This window comes from Carcharodon carcharias, chromosome 11 (assembly GCF_017639515.1).
Source record: "Carcharodon carcharias isolate sCarCar2 chromosome 11, sCarCar2.pri, whole genome shotgun sequence".
NCBI classification, from domain to species: Eukaryota; Metazoa; Chordata; class Chondrichthyes; order Lamniformes; family Lamnidae; genus Carcharodon; species Carcharodon carcharias.
In genome coordinates, this window is record NC_054477.1 from 5,259,648 (window position 1) to 5,286,537 (window position 26,890).

General features: G+C 44.3%; 1 protein-coding gene across 1 annotated transcript in view; it reads right to left on the bottom strand.

The window, feature by feature from the left end:
- Positions 1 to 26,890, bottom strand: part of inppl1a (inositol polyphosphate phosphatase-like 1a) — a 209,712-nt gene that overhangs the window by 68,256 nt on the left and 114,566 nt on the right. Inside the window, exons 5-7 of the mRNA XM_041198873.1 lie at positions 18,773 to 18,913; positions 6,460 to 6,550; positions 3,382 to 3,471 (exon numbers count right to left, since the gene is read on the bottom strand). Of these exons, the coding sequence (XP_041054807.1) occupies positions 3,382 to 3,471; positions 6,460 to 6,550; positions 18,773 to 18,913 (322 nt within the window). The remainder of the gene's footprint in view (positions 1 to 3,381; positions 3,472 to 6,459; positions 6,551 to 18,772; positions 18,914 to 26,890) is intronic.

Below are 26,890 nucleotides of genomic sequence, written 5' to 3' on the forward strand. Positions count from 1 at the left end.
AAGGTTGGATCTGGCTTTCTCCCCTTTCCCTTAAGTTCTTGAGCACCTGTGCTCCACAGAAAGTCAAACTGGATGTCTTTAAAGGTTTCTCCACCATCACAGTTAGGCTAATTGGTCTGAAATTGCCGGGTTTATACCTTTCCCCTTATTTGAACACATGTGCGACATCGGCAATGCTCCAGTCCTCTGGCACCATCCCTACTGGATCCAGTGATCCAGTTCATTCACTGTCGCTGGGTCAAAGTCCTGGAACACCCTTCTTAAAAGCGCTGCAAGTATACCTACATACAGTGGTTCAAGAAGGAAGCTCGCCACCTTCACAAGGGCAATTACAAACATGCAAATTAGGAATAGTAGGCCATTCGGCCCATCGAGCCTGCTCTGCAATTCAATAAGATCATGGCCGATCTGATTGTAACTTCAACCCCCATTCCTGCCTACCTCGACAGCCTTTCATCTGCCCCTTGTTAATCAAGAATCTATCCAGCTCTGCCATAAAAATATTCAAAGACTCTGCTTCCACTGCTTTTTGAGGAAAAGTGTTCCAAAGACTCTCAACCCTCAAAAAATTTCTCCTCATCTCTGTCTTAAATGGGCAACCCCTTATTTTTAAACAGTGATCCCTAGTTCGAGATTCTCCCACAAGATGAAACATCCTCTCTACATCCACCCTGTCAAGACCCCTCAGGGTCTTAAAGATTTCAATCAAGTCGTCTCTTACTCCTCTAAGCTCCAGCGGATACAAGCCAATCCTGTCCAACCTTTCCTCATAAGATAACCCACCCATTCCTGGTATTAATCTAGTAAACATTTTCCAAACTGTTTCTAATGCATTTACATCCTCCATAAATAAGGAGACCAGTACTGTACATAGTACTCCAGATGTGGAATCACCAGTGCTCTGTATAACTGAAGCATAACCTCCATACTTTTGTATTCAGTTCCCCCTCACAATAAATGATAACATCCCATTAGCTTTCCTAATTACTTGCTGTACCTGCATACTAGCCTTTTGTGATTCGTGCACTAGAACACCCAGGTCCCTCTGAATCTCAGAACTCTGCAATCTCTCACCATTCAGATAATTTTTTTTATATTCTTCCTGCCAAAATGGACAATTTCACATTTACCCACATTATACTCCATTTGCCAGATCTTTGCCCACTCACTTAACCTACATCCTTCTGTTGCCTCCTTAAGTCCTCTTCTCAATTTACTTTCCTAGCTATCTTGGTATCAACAGCAAATTTGGCAACCATTCCGTCGGTTCCTTCATTTAAGTCGTTGTAAAAAGTGGAGACCCCAGCACTGATCCCTGTGGCACACCACTTGTCACATTCTGCCCATCAGAAAAAGACTCATTTATGTTAACACTCTGCTTCCTGTTAGCCAGCCAATCTTCTATCAATACCAATATGTTACCCCTATACCATGAGCTTTTCTTTTCCATAATAACCTTTGATGTGGCATTTCAACAAATGTCTTCTGGGAATCCAAATACAGTATATCCACCCCACGTGACTCCTTCAAAGAACTCCAAAAAATTGGTTAAACATGATTTCCCTTTTACAAAACCAAGTTGGCTCTGCCTGATTGCCTTGAATTTTTATCAGTGCCCTGCTATAACATCTTTAAAAATAACTTGTAATAATTTCCCTATGACAGATGTTAGACTAACTGGCCTGTCATTTCCTGCTTTCTGTCTCCCTCCCTTTTTAAATAAAAGAGTTATATTCACTATTTTCCAATCTAATGGAACCTTACCCAAATCTAGGGAATTTTGGAAAATTAAAACCAAACGCATCAATTATCTCACTAGCTACTTCTTTCAAGACCTTGGGGTAAAGTCCATCCGGGCCTGGCGATTTGTCAGCCTGCAGCCCCAATTTGCTCAATACCACTTCCCTGATGATTGTAATGTTCCCCAGAGTCCCTCCCTCCCTCCCCACCATTTCCTGATTTAGCTATTTCTGGGATGTCCTCTACAGTGAAGACCAAAGCAAAACACCTGTTTAATTCATCCATCTCCCTACTTTCCATTAACAATTCCCTAGACGCACTTTCCACAGGACCAATTACAGATGGGCAAAAAATGCTGACCAAGCCAGCGACCACATTCCATGAAAGAGTAAAAATTAAATAAGACGATTCAAAGATTGCAGTCAGAGCCTCTGTGCCATCCTTCTTTCCCACGCAGATCGGGAGTCCTTTCTAGTTTTAAAAAAAATTCTTTCATGGGACTTGAGCGTCGCTGGCAAGGTCAGCATTTGTTACCCATCCCTAATTGCCCTTGAACTGAGTGGCTTGCTGGGCTGTTTCAGAGGACAATTGGTCTGGAATCACATGTAGTCCAGACCAGATAAGGATGGCAGATTTCCCTCCCGAAAAGACATTAGTGAACCAGATGGCTTTTTACAACAACTGATGATAACCGTCATGGTAACCATTACTGAGACCAGCTTTATATTCCAGATTTATTAATTAAATTTAAATTCCACCCACTGCCGTGGTGGGATTTGAATCCCTGTCCCCAGAGATTACTGGTCCAGTGGCATTACCACTACGCTACCATCCCCCTGCTACCAACCCTTTAAGTATCTCCCCATTACTGATTTTTATCCTATCCAACTTCTTTACTACCTCCTCCGGTACAGTGACACTAATATTGTTTTTAAGTGAAGACAGATGCAAAGTACTTTTCTGGTCCCTCAGCCATGGCCTCTGCTTCGCAAAATCTTTTTAGAAATCTTTGTTTTAGTCACTAATCAGCCAACAGGTTTACTATTCATAGTTAGAGTCATTACAGCACAGGAGGAGGCCATTCAGCCCACTGACTTTATGCTGGCTCTCTGTAGAGCAACCTGGTCAGTTTCATTCGCCTGCTCTAAATGTCCATAGAAGATATGGGGAGCAGAATTCAGATTATCCATTATGATGATGAAAAACAAGCCTTCAGGCTGATCAATGCTCACTATTCTCTAAACGCGCAACCTCATGCACTATCTTCCTCAACCATCAGTAAAGTCTCCTGCAGGAAGACTGATTCGTGTTATTTCTAGCTTCCTCTGCGACAAATTACAAACAGAATTGATATCTTTTTTTGTGCTGATGAAAAGATAATACAAGAGGCTCAATGGCCCAAAGGGCCTTTTTCTGTGCTGTAGACTGCTATGACTATGACAACAGAGTGTGTAACCATCATACTGAGCCAATGTGTTAAATGCTACAGCAGAGTGAGTTCATGATTTGGGGAGAAGACAGAGTGCAAGAAGGGCAAAGGAGTTTCTACTTTCCACCACACAACATGCACACAAAATGAACCTTCTTGGGTTGCACTAACAAACACCATTCATTACACAGCAGAAAATCCTTGTCTCTCACCTTCCTTTCCATAGACGACAGGAGATCCTTCAGGACGGAGAGCTTCACAACCAGGTTTTCCAACTCCTGATCACCACCTTGGCTGCTGGCCTGCAAAACAAACACCGCCCGCACTAATCCAGTAAATAAACCACCTGGATCAATCCAATAAAATAATTTGTCAGAATTTTAAAAAGCTTATATTTGCAGGGAAATTGATCTTTGAGAAGTTTTATTGGCTTCTCCAATTCTGGATTCTTGTGCATTCCCGATTTTAATCCACTACGGATGGCTGTGCCTTCAGCTGCCTGGACCCCAAGATCTGGAGTTCGTTCCCTAAACCTCCCCACCTCACCTTCTTCCTTTAAGACACTCCTGAAAACCCCTTTGACCAAGGTTTTGGTCACCAGTCCTAATGTCTCCTTATTCAGTAACATTTTGATAGTATAATTTTGAAAGGTATTTCACAGGAACACTAAGTTAAAAACACTTTATAATTGTAAGCTCTTGTACAAGTCCAATAGAAATTCAACTCAACTTGCCTATCCTTACACCAAAAGACTATTATTTCTGTACCAAATTGGAGCAGAATTCCATGCTAAAGAAACTATTCTTTCTGCAAGGGGTAGTTTTAGGGGGATTTGCTCGATTCTGCCCAGGAATTCCCAATAGTGAGAAATCAGAAAGTGATTTGTATAGCTGCACCACCCCCCACACCTCCTCACTGTCCAAGGACCCAAACACTCCTTTCAAGTGAAGCAGCATTTCACTTGCACTTCCCTCAATTTAGTCTACTGTATTCGCTGCTCCCAATGCTGTTTCCTCTACATTGGAGAGACCAAACGCAGACTGGACGACCGATTTGCGGAACACCTTCGGTCTGTCCACAAGCATGACCCAGACCTCCCTGTCGCTTGTCATTTCAACACACCACATGTCCGTCCTTGGCCTGCTGCACTGTTCCAGTGAAGCTCAACGCAAACTGGAGGAACAGCACCTCATATTCCGACTAGGCACTTTACAGCCTTCCAGACTGAATATTGAGTTCAACAATTTTAAATCATGAACTCTCTCCTCCATCCCCACCCCCTTTATGATCCCCCTTTTTTCCAATAATTTATATATATTTTTCTTTTCCCACCTATTTCCATTGTTTTTAAATGTATTTTTTCCATTGTCTTATTTCTACCTTTTAACCCATTTCGATCCCTTCCCCCCACCCCACCCCCATGAGGGCTATCTGTCCCTTGCTCGTCCTGCTTTCTACCCTTAATGTCACCTATTAGCACATTCCTTAGATAATATCACCACCGTCAACACCTCTTTGTCCCTTTGTCTATGACATCTTTTGGCTATCTCCACCTATCACTGGCCATCCCACCCCCCCCTTAAACCAGCTTATATTTCACCTCTCTTCTATTTTTCTTTAGTTCTGTTGAAGAGTCAAACGGACTCGAAACGTTAACTGTGTTCCTCTCCGCAGATGCTGCCAGACCTGCTGAGTTTTTCCAGTATTTTTATTTTTGTTTTTGTTCAAAAGTATTTCATTGGTTGTAAAGCGTTTTGACATATGTTGAGATTGGAAAGGCGTTGCACAAACATAACATCCTTTCTTTACAATGATTTAACACATTGTTTTTCCCATCAGTCTGGGCCAAGTGGAAATAATCTCACCTCTCTGGTAGCTGTAAAATGGAAAGAGTTTCAAAAGCTGGAGCCCAATTCCTGGTGGACACTGGCCACAACCAAAAAACTGCCCCGAATAAGGCACCTATTAGGAACCTTGCTCACAGGAACCACAAAAATAGTTTCCATGAGGAATGGAACTATATTTAGTGGTTCAACAGAGTGTACCATTGAGAGAAAATCTCAGCTATGCACTGCTTCCATAATCATGTTTTACTGTCCTGGGAACTTTACTCTGTATCTAACCCTGTGCTGTACCTGTCCTGAGTGTGTTTGATGGGGACAGTGTAGAGGGAGCTTTACTCTGTATCTAACCCTGTGCTGTCCCTGTCCTGCAAGTGTTTGATGGGGACAGTTTAGAGGGAGCTTTACATCTAAACCTGTGCCGTACCTGCCCTAGGAGTGAAAAATAGGAGGCCGCCATTTGGCCAATTAAGATAGCTCCGCCATTCAATAAGATCATGGCTGATTTGACTGTGGCTTTAACGCCACTTTCTTGCCTGCCCCCCATTATCCTCGTTTCCCTTGAAGATCAAAAGGAGGTACTAGAATAGATGACCAATAGCTTGATCAAGGTACCTTTAAGCAGCATTTTAATTGAGTAGGGAGAGGTGGAGTGGGTTACAGTTGGAATTCCAGAGCTTAGTGCCTCAGCAGCTGAAGGCATGACTGCCAATGGCAGGATGAAGAAGTGAGGGCTGAAGAGACCTGATTTGGAGAAAGCAAAGTTTCAGACGGCTGTAGAAATTTACAAAGATAGGGAGGGGGTGAAGTGATGAATAAAGGAATGAGAATTTTAAAATAGAGATGATGCCAGACCATGAGCAACAGACAAACAGGACTTGGTCTAGTATCAGAGGAAGACAGATAGATAGACAGATTTTTGGTCTCAGGGAATTGAGAGAGATGAGGAGCGGTCAGGAAAGTGGAGTTGAGACTGAAGATCTGCCATAATTGTACAGAATGCCACAGCAGGCTCGATGGGCCGTGTGGTCTCCTCCTGCTCCTATTTTTCTTATGAAGGGATATACAGCATCCCAGTTAAGACTGAGATGAGAATTTTTTTCTCTCAGAGGGTCATTAGAATTGTCTTCCCCAGAGAGCAGTGGAGGCTGGGTAACTGAATATATTCAAGGCTGAATTAGATAGATTTTTGATTAAAAAGGGAATCGAGGGTTATGGTGGGCAGGCAGGAATGTGGAGTTCAGGTCACAATCAGATCAGCCATGATCTTACTGAATGGTGGAGCTGGCTCGAGGGGCCGAATGGCCCACATCGGCTCCTAATTCTTGCAGCGAGGTTCATTCATGCTGATCTCGCTAACAGTGTGTGTAATTGCACAGTGGGAAACAAGACACGTATCACAGGCTTAACAATTCAAGTATGCGCATGTTAAACAGAAAACGCCAGTACCTGCTGGATAAGTCGTGTCAGCAATGGGGAGCTCTGCTGGTCAAATATCTTGGATAATATTTCCAGGCCAGCCAGGACTTTATCGACTTCACTGCAAGGAGAAAGAAATCTTGTATTAAAAATACAGGCAGTTAGGCAGTACCAGGTAACATTGTATGGTTATAACAGTGTAGTGATTACGTTGCTGAACTGGCAATCCATAGGGTTCAAATCACACTATAGTGGTTTAAGAATTTGATTTTAGCTTCAAAAGTTGCCCAGAACACTGAACTAACTACACAGGGTCTTCAAGGTCCCAGCTGAAAAGGCCAGTTGAATGGAACAAAATTTGGCTTCTCAAATGTGACAATGAGGCAGTGTGCGCCAGCTGTGCCTCACTGGGTAGCACTCTTACCTTGCAGCCAGTACATTGTGGAAAGGCGACCCACTCCAGAGGCTTGAACACACAAAAAAAAAGCTTGATTCTCCAGTACAACAAGAAAGAAGTGCAGAACTGTTGAAGAAGATCTCGTATGCCCTCTCAGGCAGCACAAAAGATCCCATGGTACCAGCAAAGGAGTTTTCCCTGGTGTCCTGGGAGGCATTGCTGGATCTGGTGCTATTATTTATTTGTTCACAGGACGTGGGCATCGCTGGCTAGGCCAGCATTTATTGGCCAACCCTAAGTGCACTTGTAAAGGTGAGCTACCTTCTTGAACCGTTGAAATCCCTGTGGTGTAGATACAACCACAGTGCCTTTAGGGAGGTGGGGTTCCGATATTTTGACCCAGGGTCAGTGAAGGAACAGCAATACATTTCCAAATCAGGGTGGTGTGTGCCTTGGAGTGGAACTTCCAGGTGGTGGTGTTCCCATGTGTCTGCTGCCCTTGCCCTACTATATGGTAGTGGTCATTGGTTTGGAACATGCTGTCTAAGGAGCCTTGGTGAGTTGCTGCAGTGCATCTTATGGTACTCACTGCAGCCACTGTGCATCTGTGGTGGAAGGAGTGAATGTTTGTGGATGGGGTGCCAATCAAGAGGGTTGCTTTGACCTGGATGGTGTCCAGCTTTGAGTGTTGTTGGAGCTGCACTCTTCCAAGCAAGTGGAGAGTATTCCATCACACTCCTGACTTGTGCCTTGTAGGTTGTGGACAGGCTTTGGGGAACCAGGGGATGAGTTACTCGTCGCAGGATTCCTAGCCTCTGACCTACTCTTGTAGCCACATTATTTATATAGCCGGTCCAGTTCAGTTTCTGGTCAATGGTAACCCCCTGGGTGTTGACAATAGGGGGTTCAGCAATGCTAGGGGCATGGCAAGTTCTGGAGCACAAGCCTTCAGTGCTATTGTCGGAATATTGTCAGGGCCCATGGCCTTTGCAGTATCCAGTGCCTTCAGCCATTTCTTGATATCACGTGGAGTCAATCAAATTGGCTAAAGACTGGTATCCGTGATGCCAGGGATCTCCGGAGGAGGCCAAGATGGATCATACGCTTAGCATTTCTGGCTGAAGATTGTCGCGAATGCTTCTGCCTTATCCATTGCACTGATATGCTGGCCTCCCCCATCATTGAAGATGGGGATATTTGTGCAGCCTCTTCCTCAATGAATTGTTTAATTGTCCACCACCATTCATGACTGGATGCGGCAAGACAGCAGAGGTTAGATCTGATCCATTGGTTGTGGGATTGCTTAGCTCTTCTATCGCTTGCTGCTTATGCTGTTTGGCACACAAGTTGTCCTGTGTTATAGCTTCACCAGGCTGACACCTCATTTTTAGGTATGCCTGGTGCTTTGGAACACTTCCTTTGGTTGGGAAAGGAGCTGTATATATGCAAGTCTTTATTTTAGCCGCACTTGAAATGTGGCTCTTGTAAGCTTGTTAGGTGCAGACACAGGGACCCCTTCTCCAAAAAGGAATATGTTCAAGCCTTGCACCTTTTTCAAATAACCCGGGAGCTTGGGGAGCCTGTGGTTCCCTATTGCTTTGGAAATGCCTTGGCCACAGTCGACTTGCTAATCAATCAGCACCCTTTTATCCTAGAGTATAAATTGTTGTGACCAGTTGAAATTTGTCCAGATGAGTGCAAGACAAAAAGTTTTAGCAACCTGCCTCTCTTTTCAGCAATATTCATAAAAGCTTTTCTTCAATAATCTCAGTTGCTGTGAACACAGAATGGAACTTTACAAATGGTTTCATGGACATTCCCTGACCATTTCCAAAGAAGCTGAATAAAGGTCTATTTAGTATAGACCAAATGCAAAGTATACCAAAACCAAGGGCCCCTCCGCCTGTCTTTTCTGACGTGTCCAACTATGCGATTTACGACTACATTTCACATGGCAAGCTGCAGGCAACATTTAGATCAGGGACTGGTTTTCCAGTGGAAGTGATCCCAGTATCCTAACCAACATTTATCCATTAACCAACAGTACCAAATACAGATTAACTGGTCATTTAGCTCAGTGCCATGTACATTTGCCTATATAACGTGGACTACAGTTGTTAACTGACCATGAGGCACTCTGGGACAATCTGATGATTGGAAAGGCACGAGAAAAATGCAAGTTTTTTCTCTTTTAAAACAGCTGCAAGCTTTCATTGTACTTTCCCACAAGTACGAACGCCATATAACATCAGCCAGAGACACAAGTCAAGCCGTGACTGATCAAAGTCAATTCCTTCTTCTCTTCCCCAGAATAGATCAGCTCAGCTCACTTCCAAATGAAGCTCCACATTTAGATTTGACCTGCAGCTCCATAGCAACGGCGGAGTTGTTTGATAAAGATAGATCAAGGTCCATCTAGCTTGCCTTTTACATCCTGGTAGTCACATGCTACAACAATAATGGAGCTGTTGACAAATCATCTTAGTGTTTGATGTAGAGTACTATAGCCTGAGCTATTTCACCATGATAACACAGTTTAAATCCAACAAATACGAAGAGCGCATGAGAAATCTGAGCCTGTTACTGATATCTGAAAGGGTTGTAGGAAGTAACAGAGATAAGGGGCAGGCCATGGTTGTTAGGTGCGGGGGGGTGGTTAGGGAGGAATTTGAAAATAGGACGAAAATTTTAAAACAAAGGCAAAAAATCCTGCTCGACCTTAAATAGTTCCCAAGTGATAGATGGGAGTTGGTGGCTAGGGAGTGGAGATGGTAACTGGAACTGGAAACAATAGGATCAGGATTCCCAATATTTAACTGCAGGAAATTTTTGTTCATCCAGTGCCTGATATCTGAGAAGCTGTGTGACAATTTAGAGATTAGGAATTCAGAGAGGTGATGGTGAGGTAGAGTTGGGTATTGTCAACCTACATGTGGAAACTGATGTTGCTTTCAGATAATGTCGAGAAGATGAGAGGTAGGAGGTCAGTAAGCCAGTTCGTTAATCTCATTGGGGGCACACTGATGAAAGTCAATCCTGGTCCCCACATCCCAGTCCTATCCTGAGCATTTCAGGACAAAAGGTAAAGATGGGGTTGGATCTGGCAGCGACACACCTCACCACCAGCGACACACCTCACCACCAGAGCCCCCCCGCCCGCCCGCCACCCATCTGCACAGGGAATGTAAGCGGCCATATCCACAATTAGAGCCTGAAAAGTGCCATTTGGAAGCAGCAACCCTTAGTGCCTGGTAGAACCACACATTCCGGTGACAGTCACATCTTCAAACGTCCAGGGCCCAAATTCCACTGGGCCAAGTTGTGAAACGGAACTGAATACATCAGGTGACTCAAGTACTGGCATCTAATTAAATAGAAAAGCTGCCAGATTTCCATAAAGACTCAAATGATTCACTCATGCCGTGCTGGGAGGGGAACCCTTCACCCCTACCTATCCTGATCTACCTGTGACCCCAGACCCCCACTGTGTGGTTGACTCTTTAAACCATCATGGCAGTTAGGGATGGGCCATAAATATAATACAGCCACTAATAAATCCAACAGGAAATTCGGAGAAACTTCTTTGTTCAAAGACTGGTTGGAATGTTACCATACAAGTACTAATTGAGAAACAGCAGAGACAAATTTCATCAAATCATAAAATGGTTACAGCACAGGAGGCCATTCAGCCAGTCATGTCTGTGCCAGCTCTCTCCAAGGGCCTTTTCCCTGTAGACCTGCAACTTCTTCAGATAATTACCCAATTCTTTTTCGAAAGTCATAAATGAACCTGTCTCCACCACACTCTCAGCTGAGTGCATTCCAGATCCTCATCAGTCCCTGAGTAAAAACATTTTTCATATCACCACTGCCTCTTTTGTCATTCATCTGAAATTGATGTTCCTTGACTCTCAATCCTTCCACCAATGGTAACAGTTTCTCCCCATCTACTCTGTACAGAACCCCCTCATGGTTTTGAATACTTCTTTCGAATCTCCTCTCAACCTTCCCCTCTCCAAAGAAAACAATCCCAACTTCTTCAATCTATTCTCATTACTGAAGTTGCTCATCCCTGGAACCATACTTAGCAATCTTTTCTGCACTCTCTCCAATGTCTTCATATCCTTTGAGCTGTGGTGCCCAGAACTGGACACAATACCCTAGCTGAGACTGAACCAGTGTTTTATACAGGTTAATCAAAACTTCCTCACTTTTGCACTCTTATGCCTATTAATAAAGCCAGGATACCATATGCTTTAGTAACTGCTCTCATAACCTGTCTTGCCACCTTCAATGATTTATGCGAATGTACCTCCAGGTCCCTCTGTTCCTGCACCCACTTTAGAATTGTACCCTTTATTTTATATTGTCTCTCCACGCTCTTCCGACCAAAATTAATCACTTCACAAATCACATTTTAAGGGGAAGAGAAGCTGGAAAAACACGAGGGAGGAAGAAATGGAAGGATATGCTGTTAGGATGAGATGAAAAGGGGTGAGAGGAGGTTTGTGTGAAGCATGTACACCATACAGATCAGGTGGACCAAATGGCTTGTTTCTGTGTTGTAGCCTCTGTGCAATTATATGTATACTGGGCTGCTTGCTTCCTGAACCCACTGAAAAAAAAAATTGGGTGGGGTAGGGGGTTTGAAATTGAAGGTAGCTTGTGTAAAGAGGATGTTGGACAGGGGGCATGATACCAGCTCACAGTTCCTTCTGAGCCAAGAATCACAAGGATTTTAAGAGGTGTTCGGTTTGTATGAAGCGTAGCTCTGTGTTCGTATTCCTCGTGACCTGCCTGCAGCTGCAATAACACATGAATCATTTCCTCTCTTTGGACTGTGGCTGAAACCAGGAACACTGGGCTTTTCTCTGCACCTCACCCGAGTGGTTTAAGACTTCACACAGCAGACCACTGTGGAGCAGCAAAGGGAAAAGCTGCCTGCACCAAGAGTCTTGGGAAGCAGATCAATCCTTCACTTGCCACTTTTCTTTTCCAAAGTTAACTATTATGTTGAGCTATGAGCATCTTAATTAATTAATTGATGTTGAGGCCGGAAGTGGCGTTTTAATTGGCTCGCACCAGACTTTCAATATCAGTTGAGCTCAGGAAACTGCAACATAAATTGCTCCCAACTGCCTCAACTGCAGCATTTTATCCCTTCCCACCACGTTCCTTGCTCCTTTTCTGAAGGTGAGATGTTAAATCAAGGCCTTATCTGCCATGTTCAGCTCTGGACAGCCCACCTCAGGAAACATATACTGGCCTCAGAGAGAATGCAGCACAAATTCACCAGGATGACACTGGGCCTATAAGGGTTAAATCGGGATTGCACAAACTAAGCTTGTATTCTGAGTTTTTTTTTTAATTCATTCACGGGATGTGGGATTTGCTGGCTGGGCCAGCATTTATTGCCCATCTCTAGTTGCCCTTGAGGTGGTGGTGGTGAGCTATCTTCTTGAACCTCTGGAGTCCATGTGGTGTAGGGTACACCCACAGTGCTTTTAGGGAGGGAGTTCCAGGATTTTGACCCAGCAACAGTGTAGGAATGGCGATATATTTCCAAGTCAGGATGGTGAGTGGCTTGGAGGGGAACATCCAAGTCGTGGTGTTCCCATGTGTCTGCTACCCTTGTCCTGCTAGATGGTAGTGGTCATGGGTTTGAAAGGTGCTGTTGAAGGAGCCTTGGTGAATTCCTACAGTACCACTTGTAGATGGTACACACAGCTGCTACTGTGCGTCGGTGGTGGAGGGAATGAATGTTTGTGGATGGGGTGCCAATCACGCTGGCTGCTTTGTCCTGGGCAGTGTCAAGCTTCTTGAGTGTTGTGGGGGCTGCACTCATCCAGGTAAGTGGAGAGGATTCCATCACACTTCTGACCTGCGCCTTGTAGATGGTGGACAGGCTTTGGGGATCCAGGAAGTGAGTTCCTCGTCGCATGAATCCTAGCCTCTGACTTGCTCTTGTAGCCACAGTATTTAAATGGCTAGTTCAGTTTCTGGTCAATGGTCCCAGGATGTTGATAATGGGGGATTCAGTGATGGTGACGCCATTGAACATCAAGGGGCATTGGTTGGGTTCTCTCTTGTTGGAGATGGTTATTGCCTGACATTTGTGTGGTGCGAATGTTACTTGTCGCTTGTCAGCCCAAGCTTGGGTATTGTCCTGGTCTTGCTGCATTTGGACATGGACTGCTTCAGTATCTGAGAAGTTGCGAATGGTGAACATTCCCACTTCTGATCTTATGATCTGATCTGCTTCTATCACTGCTTGCTTGTCCCTACAACCACACACCATTCCCCTTCAACTTCTCTCCCCCCAACCCAACACCCCCCTACACACACACCTTAAACCAGCTTATATTTCACCCCTTCTTTGGATTCACCTAGTTCTGTTGAAGAGTCATGAGGACTCGAAACATCAACTCTTTTCTTCTCCGCCAATGCTGCCAGACCTGCTGAGTTTTTCCAGGTAATTCTGTTTTTGTTTTGGCTAAAGACTGGCATCTGTGATGCTGGGGACCTCCGGAGGCTGAGATGGATCATCCACTCGGCACTTCTGGCTGAAGATTGTAGCAAATGTTTCAGCCTTATCTTTTGCACTAATGTGCTAGGCTCCCCCATCATTGAGGATGGTGATATTTGTGGAGCCTCCTCCTCCGTTGAGTTCTTTAACTGTCCACCATCATTCACGACTGGATGTGGCAGGACTGCAGAGCTTAGATCTGATCCACTGGTTGTGGGGTTGCATAGCTACATCACTTGCTGCTTATGCTGTTTGGCACGCAAGTAGTCCTGAGTTATAGTATCACTAGGTTGACACCCCATTTTTAGGTATGCCTGGTGCTGCTCCTGGCATGCCCTCCTGCACTCTTCATTGTCCCACTCCCCTCAACCAGCTTATATTTCATCTCATTTCTATTTTTCCTTAGTTCTGATGAAGAGTCATACGATTTGAAATGTTAACTGTATTCCTCTGCAGATGCTGTCAGGCCTGCTGAGTTTTTCCAGCTATTTTTGTTTTTTCTCCAGATTATTAGTTCAACGACAATATCACTATGCCATTGCACCCCTCAGTGAAAATGATTAAGGGGTAATCTAACAGATGTTTAAGGGTATCATAGTGGTTATCTTATTGGACTGGCATTCCAGAGGCCTGAACAAATGGTCCAGAGGCATTAGTTCAAATCCCACCAGCTAATTAATCAAATATAACTGCACTAAGAAAAGCTATTATCAGGAATGGTGATTAACGAAACTACCCAATTATCATAAAAATCCATCTTGCTCACTAATGTCTCCTCCGGAAGTAAATCCGATGTCCTTACTTGGTCTGGCCTACAGGTGACTCTAAAGTCACGTCAATGTGGTTGGCTCTGGAATGTTGTAGCATACCACTCCACTGTATCGAAATTGCCATGATCTGCACTCCACAGATTCCAGGACCTTAACAGGGCAGCTCATAGTAAAATCCTACACAGCTTAAAGGCAATTAAGGATGGCCAATAAAAGGTGTCCTTGCCATTGATGCCCACATGCCGTGAATGAATGAAAAAATTGATTCATGCAGTTGTTAGGGTAGATAGTGTGAAAAAACTCTTCTGATGGGAGGAGTACAGAACAAGCAGTAATGGAAATCAGTAACACTCTCCCCAGAAAATCTATCGCGGCTGGGGGGGTGTCAATTGAAAATTTCAACACCACGATTGTTCAACTTTTGTTTGGTAAATGTATGAAGGTTTACAGAACCAAGACAGGTAAATGAAGCTAAGATAATATCACCTATGATTTATCCGAATGGTGGAAAAGGTTCAAGGAGCTGAATGGTTTAATGCTCCTATATTCTCCTCAGATGGATGCAAAAGATCCAACTGCACTATTCCAAGAGCAACAGGGGAGTTCTCCCTGGTGTTCTGGCCAATATTTATCAGTCAGCCAGCTTCACAACAAGATTATTTCATCTCAGGTGCTTGGGACAATTATCCACATTAGAAGTGCTATACAAATGCAAGTTGTTACTGTGTAGGATTTTACTTTGGGCAAACTGATCACCATGTTTCCTAGATTAACTGAACATCAAAGTACTTCACTGGCTTTGGGAGATCCAAAGGTCAGGAAAGGACCTGTATAAATGCAAATTCTTTATGCAAAAGTATCAAACAATAGGCAGCCTTGGCAAACCAAGTGCAGCTGAGCTAACTGAGTGAAGACTTGGAGTTTAGTGAGAGGGGAGTTTGGTAAAGGACGTGTTCATTTCCTTTTTCTATCTTTCTCACCCCATAGAAATTGGCTCTTGCTCTATTACAGGGAAAGGAGATAGCTGCTTGGTGAGTATCTGCTAAGTGTTTAAGTTCTATTCTATCCCTCAGGTTTAAAACAGTACACAAATTGGTGGTAAAGTTAATAAATTATATAAGAGAGCAATATAAGTAAATGATTAATATAATTAAGTAATTATTTAAAACACAGGTGACGTTCCAAGGCTGTTGCACGTGGGAGCTCCTGGATAACATTGTGATCCAAGGCAAACACGACTGCACTAAGTATTTGCGGTTTGAGGAACTTCCGCTCAAAGTCATTGAGCTGCAGACTCTGACACATCAGGGAGGGGGAAAGTTACCTGGATGCTTTATACCAAGAGGCAGTCACACCACTTAGGATAGAGTCTTCTGATTTGGTCAGTGGCCAGGGACAGGAGGGTGTGGCTGCAAGTGAGGCAGGTAAGTGATCCCAGGCAGCAGCAGCACAGGAGTGTGAGCCTCTGCAATTGTCCAATAGGTTTGAGGTTCTCAGCTTGTTCGGATGAGAGAAGGGGGTGAAGGATGAGCAAACTAACCATGGCACTGTGGTACAGGAAGCCATCCAAGTGGGGGGAGCAAAAAGGAATGGAGTGGTAGTAGGGGACAGTATAGTGAGGGGCAGTGATACTGTTCTCTGTAACAAAGAGCGAGAGTCCAGACTGCTTTGTTGCTTGCCTGGTCCCAAGGTTTGAGACATGTGCTCAGGGCTGGAGAGGAACTTGCAATGGGAGGGGGAGGATCCAGTGGTCATGGTCCACGTAGGTACAAACGACATAGGCAGAATGAGGAAGGAGGCTCTGCATAGTCAATATGTCGAGCTAGGCATCAAATTAAGCAGAACCTCAAAAGGTAATAATTTCTGGATTATTACCTGAACCACGTGCAAATTGGCACAGGACAAACAACATTAGAGAAATTAATGCGTGGCTCAAAGACTGGTGTGGGAGAAGTGGGTTCTGGTTTGTGGGGCACTGGCACCAGTATTAGGCAAGTGGGATCTGTATCGTTGGGGCTACCTGTACCTGAATTGTGCTGGGGTTAGTGTCCTCGCGAGCCACATATCTAGGGAAGTAGAGAGGGTTTTAAACTGAATAGTGGAGGCAAGGGTTCAAGAAGGCAGCTCACCACTACCTGCTCAAGGGCAACTAGGGATGGGCAATAAATGCTGGCCCAGCCAACAAAGCACACATTCCGTGAATGAATTTTAAAAAATTAAAATAAAAGCTCATGGTGTAGGGGTTGACATATTGGTATGGATAGAAGATTGGCTACAGTCAGGAACATATAATAATTTTCATAATGTTTTTGGAATTTGTGAAGTAGAGTGATACTGGTGTGTGTGTCTGTGTGTTAATTTAATTAAAGACAGCTGGTCTGAAGACTTTGATGTATCAGGAGATAAACTGGGTTTGAAATGTTCAGTAGGTAAACATGGGGGAAGTTTTGGAATGCAGGGTGTAAAGGGAACATTCGCATTTTTAAATAAACCAGACTACACTGAATTCAAACGAAGGGGTGAAGTGTTTCACCTAGCCAGGAGAAGTTAAGAAACTGTTTATTTTTTCCAAAGGTTACTGGGCAAATTGGTACTTTGGGCTTTTTACCTCTCTAATAATAAAAATCTATCAAAGGCATAGTGAAACAATGGGAATTTGCATTCAGGGGGGAAAATATGTATAAAAGAGAGAAGGCTGTGTGTAAGGGAAGGCATTCTAAGGTCTAATACAAGTGTGAAAAGCCTCCAGCATCTAGGCCTCAAGCTGCTGTCTACAACGAACTGAAGCTGAGAAAAACTTACTTTGAATTTGACTGCTCAGGGCACTGTGTGTTACTTTGCCTGGGTCTTTTAAAATCTGTGTGTTTCGCTGTTGCCTTAACGGAGTTTAAAAGAATAAGAGGCGACTTAATTGAGACCTTTAAGATTCTGAGGGGTCTTGACAAGGTGGGTGTAGAAAGGATGTTTCATCTTGTGGGAGAATATAGAACTAGGGATCACTGTTTAAAAATAAGGGGTCATTCATTTAAGACATAGAGGAGGAGAAATTTTTTCTGAGGGTTGAGGATCTTTGGAACTCTTCCTCAAAAAGCAGTGAAGCAGAGTCTTTGAATATATTTTTAAGGCAGAGCAATAAAGATTCTTGATTAACAAGGGGGTGAAAGATTATCAGCCGTAAGCGGGAGTCTGGGGTTGAGGTTACATTCAGATCAGATTATTGAACGGCAGAACAGGCTCGAGGGGACAAGTGGCCTAATCCTGCTCCTAGTTCATATGCTTTATGAGTGGAGGTACAGATCAATTATAATCTATCAACAGTAACTTCGTCGTACAGGGCTTCAATATTGCTGATGAGAGAGAAGTACTGCTAAAGCTTGTCTTGCACTCATCAGGAAAAAAGAATGCTAAATTTCAGTCACCACAATTTTCATACAGGAGAAACTTGCAGGGTACCAACAGGTTGACAAATCGACTCTGATTGGACAAGGCATGGGGAACTAAAGGCTTCACAAGCTTTCCAGTAATTCTAAAAAGGCACAAGGCTTGAGCATATTCCTTCATTTGCAGAGAACGGGTCCCTGTGCATAAACGCATGTTACTTGTACAATATAACTTGTTGTGATTGTTTGAAATTTGGCATTCTTGTGTTTATCCTGAAGGGTTATAATCTAACTAAATGGAAGAATAACCTCATGGCTCAGAAAGGGACTTCTGTCTCAACATTCCTCAAAGTACCATCTAGTACCTCACTGAAGTAGCCATCCTTAAATGCAATCAATCCATTGAAATGCAATCCAGTCAATGAGAGCCGGCAAACTATCTGGCACTCTTATTTCTTCATGCTCTTTTAATGTAAAAGTGCAGTGTACTGTTCTTTAACCAATGCTTCAGCAAGGAAAGTCAGTTCCAGATACAGCACAATAAACAAACCTTCATCTTCTCTCTAGTGTCCTAGTCTTCCCAATTCATGCACATCCTGCGGCCAATCCATTCAAACCAACTGCCCAGATGTGAGAAGGGGCTGCAGCAACTGGCAAGGGAATACACGCCTCAGCTAGCTGCAGTTTGGGGCTTGCTGCAGGATTTTGAGTTACAGGGTAAGAATTTGAGAGTTCAACAGCACTGATGAAACTGAACCTCCGTTTCTGGATCCTGAAACAGAAGTCAAATAGCTTTCGGTGAAAGATGCCACCGTGCCAACTCTGGCATTTTACCTCTGGAACCAGGCTTCATAAGATTGATGGTGCCAGATGGTCCCTCCAGCCTTCCCCACCATTAAATATCACAGGCTGAATTTCTACATCCACTTCACTTCCCTGCCCTATCCCCATATCCATTGATTCCCTCAGCATCCAAAAATCTATCAATCGCAGTATTGAGTATGTGCTGCAATTAGGCATCCACTGTCCTCTGGCAGAGAGAATTCCAAAAATTCACAACACTCCAAGTGAAGGAATTTCTTCTGGTCTCAGTCCTAGATGGCAGACCCCTTTTTCCAAGGCTACGGCCTCTAGTACTAGACTCCATAGGCAGGGGAAACTAGTCTCTCAGCATCTACTTGGTCAAATTGTTAAAGAATTTTATACTTTTTAATGAGTTCAATGAATGAAAAGTCGAGAGCCTCATTGGCTGCCATTAGACAAAGCCCACCTGTTCAGTCTCTTGCAGGACGTCACTAATGCTTTGTTGAGGTGCGGGAGGCTGGTAGCACCTGCTTTCACTGCCTCCAGGTCTAACACATAACTTGCCTTCAAATATTCGTGGGACATGGTTGTCATCCCGTTGGTTGCACTGTATGGAGGAAGAAGAAAAAAAACAGATGAAAAAGAAGGACCTGCTGCAACAATCAACTCTCAGCAATTGTAATCCTAGTCCTGAATAAAGTTGATTTGTAGTCAGAAAGAAAAAAAAAAATCAATCAAAAGATTAAAAGCCACTTTTTCCAGAGTCCCATGTAAGGTGACAGTGTTTTAGTTTAGGTGCTTCCTCCTTCCAGGTGTCCGAGTGCAGGGATCCTGAATCCTTTCTGATGAGCACACTACTGCCCTCTCCCACTGCTTGGTCTGCAACAGACAACAGTTGCCAAAACAAAAACAGAATTACCTGGAAAAACTCAGCAGGTCTGGCAGCATCGGCGGAGAAGAAAAGAGTTGACGTTTCGAGTCCTCATGACCCTTCGACAGAACTTGAGTTCGAGTCCAAGAAAGAGTTGAAATATAAGCTGGTTTAAGGTGTGTGTGTGGGGGGCGGAGAGATAGAGAGAGAGGGGGGTTTGGGGGGGGGGGGGGCGGGGGGGGGGGGTGGCTGTAGGGACAAACAAGCAGTGATAGAAGCAGATCATCAAAAGATGTCAACGACAATAGTACAATAGAACACATAGGTGTTAAAATTAAAGTTGGTGATATTATCTAAACGAATGTGCTAATTAAGAATGGATGGTAGGGCACTCAAGGTATAGCTCTAGTGGGGGTTTTTTTTAAATAATGGAAATAGGTGGGAAAAGGAAAATCTTTATAATTTATTGGAAAAAAAGGAAGGGGGAAACAGAAAGGGGGTGGGGATGGGGGAGGGAGCTCACGACCTAAAGTTGTTGAATTCAATATTAAGTCCGGAAGGCTGTAAAGTCCCTAGTCGGAAGATGAGGTGTTGTTCCTCCAGTTTGCGTTGGGCTTCACTGGAACAATGCAGCAAGCCAAGGACAGACATGTGGGCAAGAGAGCAGGGTGGAGTGTTAAAATGGCAAGAGACAGAGAGGTTTGGGTCATTCTTGCGGACAGACCGCAGGTGTTCTGCAAAGCGGTCGCCCAGTTTACGTTTGGTCTCTCCAATGTAGAGGAGACCACATTGGGAGCAACGAATGCAGTAGACTAAGTTGGGGGAAATGCAAGTGAAATGCTGCTTCACTTGAAAGGAGTGTTTGGGTCCTTGGACGGTGAGGAGAGAGGAATTGAAGGGGCAGGTGTTGCATCTTTTGCGTGGGCATGGGGTGGTGCCATAGGAGGGGGTGGAGGAGTAGGGGGTGATGGAGGAGTGGACCAGGGTGTCCCGGAGGGAGCGATCCCTACGGAATGCCGATAAGGGGGGGTGAAGGGAAGATGTGTTTGGTGGTGGCATCATGCTGGAGTTGGCGGAAATGGCAGAGGATGATCCTTTGAATGCGGAGGCTGGTGGGGTGATAAGTGAGACAAGGGGGACCCTATCATGTTTCTGGGAGGGAGGAGAAGGCATGAGGGCGGATGCGCGGGAGATGGGCCGGACACGGTTGAGGGCCCTGTCAACGACCGTGGGTGGAAAACAGTTGCCAAGTCCAAAAGCAGACAAGATAAGCAATTTAACCCCTCAAACATGTTCCACCATTCAATGTGGCCATGGCCGAGCTGTGATCTAACTCCTTTGTTCCATATGCAGTAATACCTTTGATCAACAAAACATTATCTGAGATTTAAATTTAATAACTGACCTAGCATCAACTGCCGATTTCAGAAGAAAGTGTTTCCGAATTTCACTCTTGAAATAACTAAACTTTTAGACTATGTTCACTTGTCATGAAAAATTAAAGCGCATGGAATTGGGGGTAGTGCATTGAAATGGATAGAAAACTGGGTGGCAGACAGGAAACAAAGAATAAGAATAAACGGGTCTTTTTCCAAATGGCAGGCGGTGACTAGTGGGGTACCGCAGGGATCGGTGCTGGGACCCCGGTTATTCAAAATATATATTAATGATTTAGATGAGGGAATTAAATGTAATATCTCCAAATTTGCGGATGACACAAAGCTGGGTGAGAGGGTGAGCTGTGAGGAGGATGCAGAGATGCTTCAGTGTGATTTGGACAAGCTGAGTGAGTGGACAAATGCATGGCAGATGCAGTATAATGTGGATAAATGTGAGGTTATCCATTTTGGTAGTAAAAACAGGAAGGCAGATTATTATCTGAATGGCTATAAATTGAGAGAGGGGAAGGTGCAACGAGACCTGGTTGTCCTTGTATGCCAGTCACTGAAGGTAAGCATGCAGGTGCAGCAGGCGGCAAAGAAGGCAAATGGTATGTTGGCCTTCATAGCAAGAGGATTTGAGTACAGGAACAGGGATATCTTGCTGCAATTGTACAGGGCCTTGGTGAGACCACACCTGGAATATTGTGTGCAGTTTTGGTCTCCTTATCTGAGGAAGGATGTACTTGCTAAAGAGGGAGTGCAGGGAAGGTTTACCTGACTGATTCCTGGGATGGCAGGACTGACATATGAGGAGAGATTGAGTTGATTAGGATTATATTCACTGGAGTTCAAAAGAATGAGGGGGGATCTCATAGAAACCTATAAAATTATAACAGGACTAGGCAGGGTAGATCCAGGAAGGATGTTCCTGATGGTGGGGGAGTCCAGAACCAGGGGTCACAGTCTGAGGATATGGGGTAGACCATTTAGGACTGAGATGAGGAGAAACTTCTTCACCCAGAGTGGTGAGCCTGTGGAATTCATTACCGCAGAAAGTAGTTGAGACCAAAACGTTGTATGCTTTCGAGAAGGAGTTAGGTATAGCTCTTGGGGTGAAAAGGATCAAAGGGTATGGGGAGAAAGCAGGAGCAGGCTATTGAGTTGGATGGTCAGCCATGATCATAATGAATGGCAGAGCAGGCTCGAAGGGTCGAATGACCTACTCCTGCTCCTAGTTTCTATGTTTCTACGACCTAGACTTTCTAACCAGCAGAAATAGCTAATTTCAACCTAGCCCTATCAGTTCCACATAACATCTTAAAACCTTCAATCAAATCACCCTTCAACCTCCAGCTCTTCTTTCATGTGTTCCTAAATTCCAGGGAATGCAACTCTTGTTTGTATAATCTCTTCTCATTATTTAACATTTGCATCCCACAAGTGCCAGGCAATGATCAACAACAACAGACAAGCTAACTATTCCCCATGACATCCAACGACATCACCATCGCTGAATCACCCACCATCAACATCCTGGGGTTACCACTGACCAGAAACTGAACTGGACCAGCCATATAAACAGTGGCTGCAAGAGTAGGTTAGAGGCTGCAAATTCTATTGCAAGTGACTTGCCTCCTGACTCCCCAAAGCCTGTCCACCATCTATTAGGCACAAGAGTGTGATGGGATCCTCTCCACATGGGATACTCTCCACTTACCTGGACAAGTGTAGCTCCAATAACACTCGAGACCTTCAACACCATCCAGGACAAAGCAGCCTATCTGATTGGCATCCCAAGCATCAACTTCAACATTCACTTTCTCCACCACCCACGCACACACAGTGTACCATAAATAAGATGCGCTGAAGCAACTCCCCAAGGATCCTTCAACAGCACCACGACCTCTATCATCAAGAAGGGCAAGGACAGCAGATGCATGGGAAGACCACCGCCTGCAAAACCACCACCTGCAAGTTCCCCTCCAAGCAATTCCTCAAGATACTGAAGCAGTCCATGTCCAAATGCAGCAAGATCTGGATAATATCCAGACTTGAGCTGACAAATAGCAAGCAACATGCGCACCACACAAGTGCCAGAAAATGACCATCTCCAAGAAGAGAGAATCTAGCCATCACCCCTTGACATTTAATGGCATTACCATCCCTGAATCCCCCATTAACATCATCCTGGGGGGTTACCATTGACCAGAAACTGAACTAATCATAGAAATACTGTGGCTACAAGAGCAGGTCAAAGTCCAGGAAGCCTGCGGTGAGTAACTCACCTCCTGACTCCCCAAAGCCTGTCCACCATCTACAAGGCACAAGTCAGGGGTATGATGGAACACTCTCCACTTGCCTGGATGAGTGCAGCTCTAACAACTCTCAAGAAGCTCAATACCATCCAGGATAAAGCAGCCCGCTTAATTGGCACCACATCCACAAACATTCACTTCCTCCAGCACCGACACACAGTAGCAGCAGTGTGTATCATCTGCAAGGTGTACTGTAGAAACTCACTAAGGCTCTTTCAAAAGTACCTGCCAAACTTGTGACCCCCGTCACCCAGAAAGAGAAGGGCAATAGATACATGGGAACATCACCACCTGGAAGTTCCCCTGCAGGCCAATCACCACCCTGACTTGGAAATATATCACTGTTCCTTCACTGTTGCTGGGTCAAAATCATGGAACTCCCTCCCTAACAGCACCATGGGTGTAGCTACACCGCAGAGACTGCAGCGGTTTAAAAACCAGCTCACCACCACCTTCTCTAGGGCAATTGGGGATGGGCAATAAATGCTGGCCTAGTCAAAGATGCCTAAATCCCTTGAATGAATGAATAAAAAAATTACTACACTGCTTACAATGCCGCCTTTCCATCATCGGCAAGCTTATCGCTCTCTCTCGCATCATCTAAGTCATTAATAAATAGTGAATAGTTGTGGCCCCCAACAGAAATCCCTGTGGGGCATCATGAGTCAAATTCTGCCCATTATCCCTCCTCATCAGCTCAATAATTGGCTTTCATTTCCAAGGATGGGTCATGCTAGCAAGATTGGAGATCCACGGCTGTCTTTGCCAAGGATGACAACAAAATATGAACAATTATCAAGTCACAGACAGGCTGCAATACAAGCAAAATTGGTATCGCACAGAAGAATGCTCTTTAGCCCAATAAGCTCCCTGAAAGGGTCAAGAACTTAGTCCACTCCCTTTAACAGGGTCAAGCTAAGAAAGGAAGCGGGGAGAATGCAGGAACTGCACACCTATTGCACTCAATTCAGGTACATAGCTGCAAGGTATCACGCATTCCCTGTTCTCCTTTCCAAATTTGTCCCCTGCTGCCAGAAGATCATCAAAGCAAAATAATGTCTAGGTAAAGAGCAGTGAAGTGGGAGCAACTGGTCCTTTCAAAGAATTGACGCAGACATGATGGGCTGAATGACCTCATTCTGTGTTGTAATCTTCAGCGGTTGTATGATTTTCCTTCTTCTTCATGCGTCTCCTGACAACGCTGGCAGAGTTGCCTGTGTGCGTCTGCCCCAACTGGGAATGGAAGCCATAATTTCGACAAACAGCTTTTAAAGAACCAAGGGAGTGCTACAACTGCTGAAGGTGCTGTCTTTCGGATGAGACATTAAACCATGACCTTGTCTTCCCTCTCAGGTGGGCATACAAATTTTTATGGTGCGATTCAAAGGGCAGAGGGGTTTGTCCCAGTTGTCTGGCCAATATTTATCCTTCAATGTAACAAAAAGCAAATTATCTAGTTATTACCTCATTGCCATTTGTGGCAGCTTGTCCTTGTTATGACACAGCAGTTGGTAAAGCCAAGTTATTTAAGAATCCCAGAAGGAAATTTTAAACAACTGTCATAACCTATATTTTTAAGCAGTATGTTTGAGAAGCAGCTCTAAATTCAGGAATCAGACCACCAGTTCTCAAGAGATTCTATATCAAACTACATGAGACATTTATTAATTTACACAGGCTAAACATGTACACACGGCTACAAATTACTACTATCATAACGTTAACAAATTCCCAAACTAATTTCTATTAAGGCAACAGCAACCTATAGACTTTAAGCAGTCACCCGGCAAAGCATTTTCACCATACAAATTCGAAATGAGGTTCCTTTCACATTAACAAAAACAAAATTACTTGGAAAAACTCAGCAGGTCCGGCAGCATCAGCGGAGAAGAAAAGAGTTGACGTTTTGAGTCCTCATGACCCTTCAGCAGAACTGAGTGAATATAAGGAGAGGGGTGAAATATAAGCTGGTTTAAGGTGGGTGGGTGGGGGGGGGGGGGGGGGGGTAGAAGTGGGGGGGGGGTGTGGTTGTAGGGACAAGCAAGCAGTGATAGGAGCAGATCATCAAATGATGTCACAGACAAAAGAACACAGGTGTTGAAGGTGGTGATATCCAAACAAATGTGCTAATTAAGAATGGATGGTAGGGCACTCAAGGTACAGCTCTAGTGGGGGTGGGGTGGAAAGACTAGCAGGGCATAAAAGATTTAAAAATAATGGAAATAGGTGGGAAAAGAAAAATCTATATAAATTATTGGAAAAAAACAAAAGGAAGGGGGAAGAAACAGAAAGGGGGTGGGGATGGAGGAGGGAGTTCAAGATCTAAAGTTGTTGAACTCAATATTCAGTCCGGAAGGCTGTAAAGTGCCTAGTCGGAAGATGAGGTGTTGTTCCTCCAGTTTGCGTTGTGCTTCACTGGAACAATGCAGCAAGCCAAGGACATGTGGGCAAGAGAGCAGGGTGGAGTGTTAAAATGGCAAGCGACAGGGAGGTTTGGGTCATTCTTGCGGACAGACCGCAGGTGTTCTGCAAAGTGGTCGCCCAGTTTACGTTTGGTCTCTCCAATGTAGAGGATTGCTGCATTGTTCCAGTGAAGCCCAACGCAAACTGGAGGAACAGCACCTCATCTTCCGAATAGGCACTTTACAGCCTTCCGGACTGAATATTGAATTCAACAACTTTAGATCTTGAACTCCCTCCTCCATTCCCAATTCCTTTCTGTTTCTTCCCCCTTCCTTTTGTTTTTTCCAATAATTTATATAGATTTTTCTTTTCCCACCTATTTCCATTATTTTTAAATCCTTTATGCCCTGCTAGTCTTTCCACCCCACCCGCACCAGAGCTGTACCTTGAGTGCCCTACCATCCATTCTTAATTAGCACATTCGTTTAGATATCACCACCTTCAACAGCTGTGTTCTTTTGTCTGTAACATCTTTTGATTATCTGCTCCTATCACTGTTTGCTTGTCCCTATAACCACACCACCGCCACCCGCCCCCCTCCCCCCCCAACTTAAACCAGCTTATATTTCACCCCTCTCCTTATATTCACTCAGTTCTGTTGAAGGGTCACGAGGACTCGAAACGTCAACTCTTTTCTTCTCCGCCAATGCTGCTGGACCTGCTGAGTTTTTCCAGGTAATTCTGTTTACGTTTTGGATTTCCAGCATCCGCAGTTTTTTTGTTTTTATACATTAAAGCCAGCTAGTCTGGGTGCTTTGATCCAATTAAGACATACAAAGACACACCCACAGGCTAAACCTCTTTTTTAAAAAAATAATTTCCAACATTGCATACATCAATAGCTTCATGACTGTCCTGCACAAATTGGCTTACATTTCCTGCATTATAACAGTGATTACACTTAGCTGCGAATTACTTTGGAACACCCAGAGGTCATGAAAGGAAGGATATATAACTGCAAGTGCTTCCTTTCTTCCCTGCTTCTCACCTTCCCTCTAGCTCAGAGAAGCTGGTCAACACATCCTCACCACCCAGCGTTCGCAGCCCACAGGGAGTATGGAAAGGTGCTACATAAATGCAAGTCCCTTCTTTCCACAGGGAAACCGATATAAGCTGAGTAGACAATAGTTATTTTAAGGCTGGGGGTTGGAAGGGTCAAAAATAACTCCTATTTATATGGCGCCTTTAATGTAATAAAACACCTACTTTAAATTATTGAAGGTCAAGTTCAGAGCATGGGGAAAGCAAAGCTAGAGGCCATCATTTTGGATAGTCACCAAAACATCAAATGGGGAATTCAAAACAATTTCTTTACCCAGTGTGTGGCAAAATTGTGGAACTTGATACTACTGGTAGCAGTTAAAGGGACATTATGGATGCATTTAATTGGAAGCTAAATAATAAATGAGGGAAAAAGGAACAGATGGTTATGCCGATAGTCAGGTGATCAACAATGGGAGGAGCTTCCTGTGCAACATAAACGGTAGCACTGACAGAATTGAATGACCTATTTCTGTGCTGTACATTCTAGGTAAAGGGAGGAAGAGGGTTGA